Raw genomic sequence first — 14,579 nt, forward strand, 5'->3', positions numbered from 1 at the left:
CATCAACAAACACATTTTCACTGAAGTTGGTGGGATGGCATCTACCTTGGTTGTTAATTTGACTTCTCATGAGATTTGTAATCTATGGGTTATCAATTCCATTATTTGAGCTATGTACGTGGAGTTGTTTAGAAATAAATTAAGGCATTATAACTTTTAGCTTAAGAGATGTAAAAAATAATATGTAATTTGTTTGTATCATTTTGTGGGAAATACTTCAGATCTCACATACTGTTAATATATTACGAATTCCATGTATTACTCTTCAAGTGCGTGTGTGTCCAAGGTAATACCCAAAGCTATACATATTATGAGCGCCATGTCACGGCCTTAGCGTTTCTGTTCACAAAGCCCGTGCGGCGCCCGCCTTCCTGCTCGAAGATGGGCAAGCCTTCGTCCCTATTGCTAGTCTGGACCTTCGCGCCATACGACTAAGTATATAAAGGGAATGACAAAGAGAGAGAGGCAGAGGTTCACTCAAAAAAACTAAGTACTCCACTACTTAGAAATGAGAATTACAATCTACAAACAGCATACAAACACATTCTCTCTTGTGTGTCATGGCCTTAGCCAACCCCACTATTTATAGGCCTAATGAGCCTTTTCAACTCACCCACCAGCCACATAACTCACTCACTATTACATAAATAATGAGCCCTCATAATGAGCCCTCATAATTGCCAAAAGCTCAAGAGTCATCCATAACTCCCATGAGTTTCATAACCCTTGAGTTTTCCACAGCGGGTTGGGTTTGGGTCTCCTTGACAACCCGATTCAATCCGAACTCGCTAAGCAGATTTGGGCCATTGTCAAGAAGAAATCAGCGAAAAATATTTTGTCCGTGACAACCAGCTCATCAACAAAATGGAAAATCAGCAATGTTTACGAGGGACTTATGGTGGTACGTACGTACTCCAATTTTAAAAGTACGAAGATCTCTGTACTTCTAAAAAAATATCTCAGCAAGACTCCATATATATACACAATTTGTGAACTTTAATTGGTAATTATTTAGAACAATATTGCATATTTAAAACAAGAGTATAGCTACTATGCTATCGGAAGCATAAAGTGGTTGGTGCTTCCGATTTTTTAGCCCTTTGATCAATCCCATTGATCATTTCTAATTATTAGATTAATATTATTAACCAATGGGGACCACTCAACACTAAGAGGACTGCTATCATCCCAACAGTAAAATTTTTTATCTAAGAGCTAAAAAATCGAAAGAATCAACTATTTTATACTTCTGATAGTATAGTAGCTCTACACTTAAAACAACGAGTATAAATCTAGCATACGTGGTCAGAAAGCAAAATTTGTATTCTACTTTGAGAATGCTTGTGGAGTCTCCCATTTATTTCATCTTCACGGAAACTGGTGACATGACATCTTAGTAATTTGATTCCACATAAGATTTATATGTACTTTGTCTCTCTATTATTTTTTGATAATGATTGAACATGAAAGGGCGTGCATAGTCCGAAACAAGATGGGCCATTAGATGAATGGGGTCCTACCATGCATATAACGTGCCATGCGGTTCTCGCGGTTCAGCAAGCCAATTTATCAGATAGCACTACACTATAAGTAGAGAGCAAATTAGTGTATATTGCAGCAGCACTATTAATTTTATCGCTAGAGTTCATAAATAGTACTAGTTTAGTAAGGAAAATGGTAAATAGTACTAGTGCATTGTATGGGTGCTATTCACCGTGCAGTGTGTTGAGCAATGGCTCGGCCAAAGCAGGCCGTGTCCGCTGTACTGCTTCTGCCTCACCTCCGACGTATGTGCGCGCACGTGTGTCACCACCGCCACCGCCCCAACCACAACCGATGCGGCGGTCGGGGAATTACCAACCTAACTCGTGGGATTACAAGCTGATTCGATCACTGAAGGGCGGTTATTTGGTGATTACATACTTATTACTCATTAACTTTGTTTCAGGAGTTATTTTGTTTCGTCCGTACTTAATTAAGTCATGTTAAACAAGAATAAAAAATATTAGTTTTGCCATCAACTGCCAGTAGTCACATACTCATTTTTTTTTTAAAAAAAATAGCTTTCTATATATAAAAAAGAACCAAATGCAATGTTAAATATAAAAATATACAAACATCATTTTCTAACGGCTTAAACTTTCAGAATATAACGATTGTTTCATATGGTATCAGAGTAGAAAGTCTTGAGTTTGAGCCATGCTAGGCTCGTTTTTTAGAGTATAACGGTTGTTTCACAAGTAGCGTTCTATTTATAACTGTTATTGTTCTGATGTAGAGCGAGTCACAAATCACACAAATTGAGAAGTTGAAGGAGAAAGTGAAGCAGCTTATGTACAAGAAGGACGAACCAGCGGCTAAACTTAAGCTAGTTGATGCCCTGCAACGTCTCGGCATAGCTTATCACTTTGAGAAGGAGATCAAAAATATGGTGAGCTCAATATCCATCGACGATGCAAAAGTTGCGTTCGAAGAGGATATTTTTTTGATGGCTTTATTATTCAGATCGCTTCGAGAAAATGGCTTTTCGGTCTCCCAAGGTAATGACCCTTTTCCTTTTAATTGTTAGATGTGTTGAATATAATAAAATTTATGTATTAATGCTGACTAAAGTTCAATGTATTTATTCTGTCAGTAACATCATTTAGCTATACGTACTAATTGAATTGTTTGATAGATCTCTTGAGTGGCTACAAGGATATCAAGGGTCACATCAAACCCTACCTTCAAAAGAAGGATATTTTGGGACTTCTCTCTCTATACGAAGCTTCATATTTTGGTTTTGAAGGAGAGAGGATATTGGATGAAGCAAGAATTTTCACGACCAAGCATCTAAATGAACTTAAACCCTACATGGATCCAAACCTTAAGGCTGAAGTGGTTCATGCGCTAGAACTTCCACTACACTGGAGGCCTCCGCGATTAGAGGCGAGATCGTACATCGAACAATACGAGAGAGATGAAGATGTTGAGCTCGTTGTTTTGCAACTAGCTAAGCTCGATTTTAACAGGGTGCAAATCATACATCAGGAAGAACTTAAAAGAATTTCAAGGTAAGGCACCATGAAACCTACTCAATTCTGAAGCCAATATATATAGATTTTGTTAATTTTTGGGGCGTTTCTCCACAAACTTAATTTAAGAACACATCTTTTATCTGTGGACTGAAGTTTAAATTTCATAGAGAGAGAGAGAGAGGGAGAAGCTAGAATGTTATTAGTAGCAAAGAAGCTCTGTTGCCACCCATTTGATTTCAATAATGGAGCTTCTAAATCTACGTTGAATATAATTTATACCGCTTGAAGTATTTAGAAATCAAATTTAATAGTTTTTTTTTTTCTGATATTGTTCACTTGTCTATCAAATGAACATAAAAATGAATGGCTGAAATAAATATTTTTTAAAAAGTGATAATAGGAGTCTTGTAATCACGATCAAGAGAATAGATCTTGTTTTAAATAATTTAAAAAATTTTCGAATCAAAATTCAATTGATTTGAACTTCTTTACGCCGTTAAATGAAAAAACGTATCATATTGACCATTAAAATTACAAATTTTTAAATCCTTTGATTATTAGGCTAATAATGTCAAAATGATTTGAATTTTGATTTCTAAATACTTCAAGTAGCATAAATCATGTTCAACGATGCTAATCATCGATTTGGAGACTCTATTATTATCGGTGGCAACGAAGTCCGTTTACTACTAATAGTATTATATATATACACAGCCAAATGGCCATTGCACCCTCTAAATATATTGTTACTAAATATTTAAACAAAATATAGTAAGAAAAATATGTTAAATATAGAGTAAGAAAACTATATTTAATACTTGCAATTTAGATGAAGTAACGTCGAAGGGTCGAAAAAAAAAATAAAATTTAAGAGACAGAAACTAAGAAAAATTATTAAATTTTCAATGGTAAATTAAGCTACCATGCATGCTAATAGAAATAGTACATCTCAGCAATCAAGCATTGAGAATGAATTATAACATACTTTGTAAAGGGATAAATATGCAAATATTATCATTTGCAGAGTTGCATATGCCTTTTTTCTTTTTTTCTTTGTTTTTGGTATTTTGTAGTTATCTGAAGCACTAGATTTCTTTTTATCTTCAGGTGGTGGAGAGATGTGGCTCTTGCAGAAAATTTGTCGTTCGCCAGAGACCGCATAATAGAGTGCTTCTTTACCGCCGCTGGGGTTGTATTTGAGCCCCAGTTGGGACATTGCCGTGAGAGCCTGGCTAAAGTTTGCACTTTTATTACAGTCATAGACGATGTTTACGATGTCTATGGAACTGTCGATGAACTTGTGCTATTCACAAGTGCCGTCGAAAGGTTAAGCATGAGCCAATTTTTATACATCCATTTTAGAAACACATTTGTGGATAATAACCCACAAGTCATGAACCAATTAATGTTCCATCTTTTCTTCTGATTTGAGTTTATTATGTTTCTCTTTTTTTAGGTGGGAGAATGATGCAGTGGAAGGGCTTCCAAATTACATGAAAACACTGTATTCCACTCTATACAACACAACTAATGAAATGGCATGTCACATGCTTAGAGAAAAGGGTTGGGATGTACTCCCTTATCTTAAGAATGCGGTAAATGTCTACGTTTAGTAGAAACAAGAATCACCGATCTTCGGACTTTTCTTGAAAGTTCCGAGCAATTTAGCTCTGAATGGTCGTCAAGATATTCTAAAAATGCTGTAGTTGCAGATCGATTGGCCAACTGGGGGCTGCTCACTAGCAACAAACTATCTTTTTGATCCTCTGTAGATGATTTCTCTCAAGTTGTATCTCCCGATTGATAAATAAATTCGCCTTAGGGCCTGTTTTCCCTCAAAAAAAAGAGAAAAAGTAGAAACAAGATCTCAGGAAAAATTCACTAGCAAATAATTTCAATGAATTGAGATCCAGAATCACCCATAATGCATTTTGAATACAATTCGTGAGCTGTAATTAACTAAATGAATCAATTTGATGAGTATGATTAAGATGTTTGGAGAATTTAACAATCGCTGGATTTGGAATGGCTAATTACTGCTTATTTTGGTAATCATTATACAGTGGCATGATCTATGCAAGTCATTTCTAGTGGAGGCAAAATGGCATCACAATGGCTACAAACCGACTCTACGCGAATATTTGGAGAACGGTTGGATGTCGTCGTCGGGGAATGTTATACTTCTCCATGCATTCGCGTTGACGGGGGAGAAGGTAGCGATAGAGACTTTACGGAAATCGGAAAACTACCAAGGACTAGTCCGGTCGTCTTCGTCGATTCTTCGACTTTGCAACGACTTAGCGACTTACACAGTATATATAACATTCTCTTCTTTTCTTTCTCTTCTCTTCCTTTCGCGAGATTGTATGCACAATCCATACCAAAGAGTTTGAACAAATCCTAAAATCTAAACTTAAAATGCAAGAGCAGAATTTTGAGACATAATATCTGATTTTCATCCTACAAATGCAGGCGGAGCGGGAGAAAGGTGACGCTCCATCATCGATAGATTGCTACATGCAAGAGCACGACACAAACGAGGAAGAGTCTCGCGAAGCCGTAAGAGATCTAATCGTCGAGACATGGAAGAAGATGAATAAAGATGCTTACGATCGATGTCGTTTGCCTCGATCCTTCACGAATTCGGCGATGAATCTCGGTCGTATATCGCATTGTCTCTACCAGAATGGGGATGGCATAAGTGCTCCAAACCAAGAGAAGAAGTATCAGATCAATTCCTTGTTTTTGGAACCCATACTTGTGAAAGGAACTGAAAATTAACTTCGAAAAATTTCGGCGATAAACCTACTACTCAACACATATAAGTTGTTGTATATATGATAATAATGTTGTTCTAGTTCATTTGGCGCGCCTTATAAAGTGCCACAAATGATAATACCATTAGTTCTTCAGTACAAATAAATGTTCAACATTGTTTCCTTGTATTTCAAGTGAGTACGGTCGCGAAAGCGAACAGCTAAAAATGAATATCCTAAAAGGAGAAAAATTGCAATTAATTCCTGTATCCAAGATCGATCAAGATGGTTGATCTTGATTCAAAGAGATCAAACTGATAAAAGTAAAACCGAAAAATTCATAAAACTAAACCAAATCGATCGTGCACTCGTCCAACCACCTACAACTTCTACGGGTCGAACCAGGCCGAGTTCGAATCAGGTCACCCTAATTCCGACTATGGCACAAATCAATTTAGTTGACTTGTGGTCGGACTTCGGGTCGAAATCCTCCTACTTAGGACCATGAGTAAAGTAAAATTTCATATAAACATAAATTAGTACAAAAAAAATGTACGTACTATAGCAAATAAAAAAACATATGAAAAAAACATCATTAATTAAAAAGTATAAAGGTGTAAATTAATGTGCTTATCGGGCCTTGATTACGTACCTTTTTTTAAAGCAAATTCAATACGCTTAAACATTAATGTAAAAATGTGAAAATATACTGTGACATATAAAAAATTGATATTAAAATTTTGGCTAAATTGCATTTACGGTCCTCAAATTTTGAGACGTGTGACACTTTAGTCGTTAAATTTTAATTTATTATCATTTCTGCTTTAAACTTTTTAAATTATTATAATTATGCTCTATGATTCAATCAGATTGAATGAATAATGATATATGTTTCTAATATATTAGGAGTCGTATGCGATAATATGCGGCAATTACCAAGTAGCCATATCATTGCTACATTAGTTAAATTAGACTATAGGATTTAATGACAACAATTTAGAAAATATGAGTAAGAAATTATGAAAAACTAAGATTTTAGGACCAAAGTGTCACACAGTTCAATGTTTGAGGACCAAGAAGTGCAATTTAGTAATTTACTCTAAATATTTCCTTTATTAAATTATATAATAATAGTAATAATAATAATAATAATAATAATAACGGGCACGAAAGAATAAAATTTAAATCCAGGCCCAAATAAGGCCCGGCCCACTGGCCCATGCTTAGAAGGGTAAATTCGAGAAGCGAGAGAGGCGACCGTTCGCGCCGCCAATGGAGTTCGAGAAGCGAAAGGCGGCAGCGATGGCGGCGCTGTCGGCGGCGGGGCCCGACAAGTCGCCGAAGGGCGGCGTGGACGCGGCGATCGCCCCCCTCCTCGCCGCCATCAACCGCCACCCGGCCCTCTTCACCACCAGCTCCTGCTCCGGCCGCATCTCCATCCTCTCCCACCCCATCCCTAACCCTTACCCTAACCCTAACCCTGACCCCGACGGCGCGAAGGAGAAGACGACGAAGAAGAAGAAGACGAAGGCCGGGGGTGGTGGATGGGTCTTCGTCTCCCACGACCCCGCCGACCCCGATGCGGTGGTTGATATCCTGTTCACAAACCCTAGCGTCGAGGGTGGAGGAGGAGGAGGAGGAAGAGATCTTGTGCTTAGGTTTGAGCCCTTGATCATTGCTGTTGATTGCCGCGACGTTGCTGCAGCGCAATCGCTCGTCGCCGCCGCTATCTCCGCCGGGTTTCGAGAGTCCGGTGAGTGCTAAAAAAACAAAGGTTTAATCTTTTTTCTTTCTTGTTCATATCAAACTGTGCGATAATCATAGTTTAATTTGAGATATATGTGTGTTGGTGTAAGTAGCTTAGCTCCCAGCACTGGTGCAAGATCGAGTTTTGATTCTATTTTGTATATTTCTTTCCCTGCGAGAGTTGGCATTTTGTTCTTTAGCAACGGACAACTCAACTATGTTGTGATGTATAAATATTGTAGGCAAGAACATGTTTTTCACAAGTGTAGTAGTAACATAATGGGTTGTAGGATGGAAGGAAAGGAATGATATTGGGGTAAATTGAATCAGTTAAAAAATTCTTGGAGGTGGATTTTTTTCTTAAATTCCACATATTTCAGAATCGAGGAGAATTGAGTGGCATAAGTTAGTTCAATTTTACAATAAGGTACAAATAAGGATGAAAGAAAGTGGTGGCGCCAAATATGGATTTTTTGTTTTTTCATTCAGAAAATCATAGCTAGTTGTAATTCTTGGCAGGTATAACAAGCCTACAGAAACGTATAATGGTTGCCATACGGTGTTCCATACGTTTGGAGGTGCCGCTAGGGCAGGTCGGATCATTGGTGGTGTCGCCTGAGTATGTCCGATACCTCGTCCAGATCGCGAATGATAAAATGGAGGCAAACAAGAAAAGAACAGACGGTTTTCTTGCTCTTTTGCAATCTAAGGTACAGCTCATATGTATTCCTATTATTTTTCTTTTTATTATCAGTATTGACAACTTAATCTTATTGCTTTGCTTCCATATCGCTGATAATGATAACCAATTTTTGTTAATTCAAGACTTTTTTTTTAAGTTGGTGGTTTGCTCTTTCCTTGTTTTCTTATTTTTATGTATTGGCTTTTGGCTTTAAATGAGAATTTCTTTTGAAAAAATAGTCATCTTTGCATACATATTATTGTAGGGATGTAATATGCATTTCTTCTTCCTTTTATAATGACATTTATGAGAAATTTGCAGGGTCTCCCAGAATCAACGACTAAGATGCCTGATATGAATACAGCATGTGAGACTCAGTCGGTTAAAGGTGGTTCTGCGTCTACTCGATATTCTGGAGATTACAGAGATGATGGCCTTTTTCACAAGAATGCACTGAGAGAATCAAATTGTTTAGACGATGGGGAAGTAGCATGTTCGGAGGTTGATAGAAGTCATGTTTCAGGTAATACTGTTGTCAATTTCTTCATGCCCTCTCTGTTCCTTCTCAGGTTATTGCTTATGAATTAGTTATTTACTTCCAATTTTTCGAGGTTGCGTTATACAATATGTACTTTTCTATTGTTAAGTATGGCATTTTCTTACCAACTCTCAAATTGCTTTTCTAAAGAAAATTTACTCTAGACAACAAAATGTAGATTTCTTGCTGCATCCGTTTTCAGTTGCAGGCACATATGATTTAGACTGTAAGTTAGTTACCATATCATGATGCATTTGCATAATAAGGACTCATATTTTTCTCATTTGAGTACATGTAGTTCTGAGTCCAAAGAACTAGCTTTTATGTTAGTGGTATGCAGAAACTCAATTTGATTTTTTTTTTTTCTAGGAGTTCTGTGAGCTTTTTTTTTCTTTTTCTGTTGGCGGGCAGGCGGCTGCCGGGGGGGTGGGTGGGTGGTGAGATGGGATGATTAAACTGAAGAAAAGGAACAAATTTTGCTTAGAAACTAAATTTTATCATCAGAAAGCATTTTAGCTAGTACAATAGAAATGGAACTTGTTTCTTACGCACAGAACCTGCCATTATGACTTCTCCACTTATAAACTTGCCACATTCCATCATCAATTTTACTTTATAATATCCTTCTTTCATTTTAGTTTACTTTGTATTTAAATTTATGATCACCTCCGTTGCTACATTCAGATGATTAAAGCTTGTTAAATTTTTCTTTTTCTCTAGATTAAGTTGCAATTTATCAACAGAGTCTTCAGACATCCACAATTGCTCTCTCGAAGTTGCCTTGCTGAAGATTGTTGACAAGCCAGTTGAGAAGCTCTTCTTGTGGGGCCAATCAGCTTGTGTACTAAACAACAGAGAGAAACAAGTTTTAATATTTGGTGGTTTTGGTGGCTTAGGCCGGCATGCACGAAGGAACTACACATTAGCGCTTGATGCTCAATCTGGATTACTAAGAGAGATGGATGCTAAGGGATTACCAACTCCTCGTTTGGGCCATTCAGCTGCAGTTATTGGGACTAATATGTATGTTATCGGAGGAAGAACTGGCCCATCACAAGTGCTAAATGATGTTTGGGTTCTGCAGACTACTGAAAGTAGATGGTCACAACTAGAATGCACTGGGGATTCATTCAATCCCAGGTAACTTGCTAATAACTTAAAGGGCCTTGTCCACACGTCCCTGCAAAAATCATCAATTACATGTGTTTCGGGAAGAGAAAAAAAAAACCCCATCATCTTATGTTGATGAGTCATCAATGTATGGAGGGGTGGTGGTTTTGTATCAGCAAGTGTTCTCAAAGAGGGGTACTTCTGCAGGTACCAAGCTATATGTGAGAACGCAAGTTCTTGAATGGTTATGAGAGTTCAGATTTCGTAGGCATAATATATACATAACATCAGGGACACATGCTATCTCTACTTGAAATTCTTATTTTTGTGTACTGCTCTTACATGCTTCTTAATAATTGAACAATCTGAAGTAAGATGCCAAATTATTGCAAAATTTGTAGTTTGTGAGTAGTAGCAGTTACAGAACTACAAGATAATTCTGCAATGATACTTATATTGCCTATAAAGCATGCTGATATTTTTGTACTTTCTAAATCGATGTCTATATGTACAGGCATCGACATGCTGCTGTGGCTGTAGGCTCAAATATATATGTATTTGGAGGACTTAGTAATGAAGTGATCTATTCCTCCATGACTGTCCTCAACACTGAAACTCTACATTGGAGCGAGATTCCTGTGGAAGGTGAATGGCCATGTGCTCGCCATTCACATTGTATGGTGGCTAATGGTTCGCAATTGTTTATGTTTGGAGGTCATGATGGTGAAAAAGCACTTAGTGATCTCTACAGTTTCGATATTACAACCCAGCAGTGGAAAATCGAACGGTTCTCTGGAAAAGTTCCCTCTCCAAGATTTTCACATTCGATGTTTGTTTATAAAGATTATATTGGGATAATAGGCGGATGTCCTTTTGTACAACATTGTCGTGAGCTGGCTTTACTGAACCTAAATCACCGTGTCTGGAGAAAAGTTGATATTGTCTCTATAAGTGAAAACATCTGGGTTCGTAGTTCAGCTGTTGTGGTTGACGATGACCTTATTATTGTTGGTGGTGGAGCATCATGCTATGCATTTGGGACAAAGTTTAACCAACCAACAAAAATTAGTCTGCATTTATTAGAGTCTTTGTGTGATCCCAATTTTAATAAGGAAAATAAATCGGTGGGAATATTGTCTAAGGATCCTAATTTAAGTCATATAACGGACATTTCTGCTAACGGACATAGTAATGTCACAGATTCTGAACATCGTGTTTTACAGCTTGAAAAAAATTATGCCAAATTAGCGAAAGATGTATTGAAAAAATTTGGATGGTTGGATCTTACTAGGAAAGTTGTACCGAGCCAAGATGGTGGTTTTATCCGTTTTCCAATCAATAAAACCTTCCATGCCTTATTTTTGGATGAGCAACGTAAGCCAGTAAATGATTTTGATAATTTGGATCAACTTCATCAGCTTGGACTGGTGTTAGGAAAAGAATTTAAAGTAGATGATCATTCTCGTTGTAGAGCATTGAAGGTTTTGTTGTTGTGTGGTGGTGGCATACTAAATGACGATGTGCCTTGCAGCAGACAGGTTTCTAAATCTCCTCAAAGCATTATGAGAGAATCAATACATGATCTATTGAGAAGAAAAGGGATGGCTATTCAGCTTTTGGTGCAGCTGCCCACAAGGTATGTTCTTTACCTGTTTCCTACTGCTGTAATTCTGTAACTAGAGAGAAATTGAATCTTTTATGTTTTTATATTTATTTCCGATGGATTTTCTTCTTGAATTTTTAGTTTCTGTTGTCATCTTGGAGACAGGATTATTTTTATTGATAAATCTTGTCTTTATCTTGTGTTTCGAATATCTGGTCTGTAAATTAGGTGGGAGCATCTTGGGGATATTGTGGTTCTTCCAAAGACATCTTTCAGGGATCCTTTGTGGGACTCCATGGGGGATGAACTTTGGCCCTTAGTTGCAAAATCGCTTGGTGCTCAGCGGCTGGCTCGCCAAGTAAGTAACGGCTGAGCTTTCAAAATATCTACCAAATGATTCCTTTGTTTAATTTTCATTCTTAGTTAAGCTGGAAATGTATTCCTTGGTACTTCTACAAGAATGTCAATGCTGGGGGGAAAAAGAGAAAGGGATAGTCACAAACTGCACAAAATAATTTCCCTGTTGATCTTTAGGAGACTAGTTATATTACGTGTCTTACTGAGCCCACTGTGCTCAGATGGAATTAGAGGAATTTCTTGATCCATCAAGTTCACCTTAGGTTATCGTTCTTGAGTCTGTGACATAATTATCCAACTCATTTGATCCTTTGTGTCTTTTTAGTTGATTCCATTTGCATTCCTATTGATATTTTCAGTTATTGTGTTATTTTTGAGTATCCGGCAACCTCTTTTTATCAGGGGAGAATCTTGCCTACTGGGACTAGAGACAGCACATTAGAGCTTCTGGTTGGAGATAATGGCTGGGTTACTCATCACGAAAATGGGATTCTTTATTCATTTGATGCCACGAAATGCATGTTTTCTTCTGGAAACCGTTCGGAGAAGCTTCGCATGGCTCGACTTTATTGTGAGAACGAGACAGTTGTGGATCTCTTTGCTGGTATCGGATATTTCGTGCTTCCATTTCTTGTTAAGTATGTCCATCTTTCTTTGACTTTGATTCAGATGATTCTTGATCTAGTACGGTTTATCAACAACAAAATTTTTTTTTCAGGGCTAATGCAAAATTTGTTTATGCCTGTGAGTGGAACCCCCATGCTTTAGCGGCTCTTAAACATAACATTCATGCCAATTCTGTGGCAGATCGGTGTGTCATACTGGAAGGAGATAATCGTCTCACAGCACCCCAAGTATGTCTTATTTCTCTCTCTAGGAGTGCCGATAAAAGCCATGTCATGTTGTTGACAATTTGACATGCAACAACATAAATTTATTATACAATATGCAAAAAATGAAAAAAGCCAGTAAATAATACTATATTTGCACAGTATGTTTCCTTAGGTTCTACTTTTCATTCTGTCGTATTTAGCTACAGGATAACTCCCATAGTCCCTCATTCTCGAAGAATCGCTTTTTGTAGTTGACAGTCTGTTGCTTTCGTCCTTGGTCCTTACATGAGTAGATGAAGTCATAACAGTTTCTAGTTACGAGTTATCAGATACTACGGTTTACTAATGTTCATTTCTACTGATATGATTAGGGAGTTGCTGACCGTGTTTGCCTTGGTCTCCTACCGTCAAGTGAGTGCAGCTGGGCTACTGCTGTTAGGGCTTTAAGGTGAGAGATACTCCAGTTTCGACTTGATTTTACTTGCAATGTCTTGGACTTGATAGTATAAATACCTACTAGATCCATCATGCCACATTCTAACTAATATACCGATGAAATCCATAATATGGTTTTTGCAGCTAATTCTTTTTGCCTGTTGAGCAGATATATGCCTTCTTGCTGAGGCTTCTCAACAATAAGTTTTCTTCTTCTTCTTCTTTTAATGATTCTAGACTATTGGCTGATTTGTAGCTTTAGGAATTTTGGTACAATTTTTTTTATTTTTAATTTGTGTGATGATGCTGATTGCATACTGAGGAATAGTTTTAAGTCAGATATAAATTTAACAGATCAAAAAGCCTCCATTTTTGCTTTTTGGACTTGATTACCGTTTGGTACCCACAAGTATGCAAACAAAAAAAATTTGTGCACTCTACTTATGGTAGTTGTCTTCTTGATGACTTTAATTCGTAGTATTACAATAATTTATAGTAAGCAAGTATTTGAAATGGTTTTCATCCTTCTTGTTTTATTACAGGGCTGTAGGTGGTGTATTGCATATACACGGGAATGTAAATGATTCCGAAGAGAACTCGTGGTTAGACTATGTTGTCCAATCAATCCAAAGCATTTCAGAGTCTGAAGGTAAATTATTATCTTAGTATAATCATCGGCTATATCCTGTGGCTACTCTGGTAAAAGAAAAGCAAATGAATTATAATAATTTCTTTATATTGTAGGTTTATCTTGGGACATTTCGATAGAACACGTAGAGCGCATAAAATGGTATGGGCCGCACATTCGCCACCTTGTTGCCGATGTCAGGTGTAAGCAATTGTAGAACCATCAGGTTTTGTTAGCTATATGTGTTAGAGTAAATTACAGGTTGGTCGGTGGAGTGGTATTTGAAGTTATTGGAAAATTTGCGAGCTTGATTTCCACCGAAATGAAAAACTTTCAGGTGCTTTCATGTGCGGATGATCTCTGTTTTACCTGCTGCACTGCTTCAGAACCTCTGTAACTATTCTGATCACTCATTTGAGACGCTTAATACATGTTGTATGAACTCTCTTTTGCATAATGAAACTTTTCTTTGGCATTGAGATCTAAATCCTCTTTTTTTGAATACGTAGATCGATCTAATGGTATTTGCATCATTTCGCTCTCATAATACTAATGATTGCCGGAAAAAATTGATGTACTTAAGATTCAAATGACTAATTGCATGGATGGATTGTTTGGATGGTTAATGCTGGCTTCTTAAAGTTGGATAATTATCTGCAAATGTGCTATTGTTTAGGTGAATCTTATGGATTGGTATTCTTTATCTATTCGAGAGTTAGGATTCATCGTAAATCAACACATGAATTGTTTTAATTTCTTGTTATGTATGAATCAAGATGGACTTCAAGCAAACTTCATACACAGATGTGTCTTGTATCTGCTTTTCTACATTTCTTTTAATTTTTCTAAATTAGAATTTTTATATAATTGTCAG

The 14,579-nt window shown here is 37.1% G+C and overlaps 2 protein-coding genes across 2 annotated transcripts; both read left to right on the forward strand.

Annotated features, from left to right (window-relative positions):
* LOC109712270 (terpene synthase 10-like) lies at window positions 1,597-5,962 on the forward strand. The gene is made up of 7 exons (XM_020235735.1): window positions 1,597-1,911; window positions 2,279-2,540; window positions 2,678-3,053; window positions 4,125-4,343; window positions 4,474-4,612; window positions 5,081-5,329; window positions 5,490-5,962. The coding sequence occupies exons 1-7, from the start codon at window positions 1,675-1,677 to the stop codon at window positions 5,796-5,798; spliced, it is 1,791 nt and encodes a 596-aa protein (XP_020091324.1). The 5' UTR covers window positions 1,597-1,674; the 3' UTR covers window positions 5,799-5,962.
* LOC109712786 (tRNA wybutosine-synthesizing protein 2/3/4) lies at window positions 7,018-14,192 on the forward strand. The gene is made up of 11 exons (XM_020236540.1): window positions 7,018-7,526; window positions 8,039-8,229; window positions 8,523-8,724; window positions 9,483-9,879; window positions 10,364-11,485; window positions 11,681-11,810; window positions 12,212-12,447; window positions 12,528-12,663; window positions 13,014-13,090; window positions 13,620-13,726; window positions 13,822-14,192. The coding sequence occupies exons 1-11, from the start codon at window positions 7,046-7,048 to the stop codon at window positions 13,920-13,922; spliced, it is 3,180 nt and encodes a 1,059-aa protein (XP_020092129.1). The 5' UTR covers window positions 7,018-7,045; the 3' UTR covers window positions 13,923-14,192.

Source organism: Ananas comosus, linkage group 7 (genome assembly GCF_001540865.1).
Source record: "Ananas comosus cultivar F153 linkage group 7, ASM154086v1, whole genome shotgun sequence".
NCBI lineage: Eukaryota > Viridiplantae > Streptophyta > Magnoliopsida > Poales > Bromeliaceae > Ananas > Ananas comosus.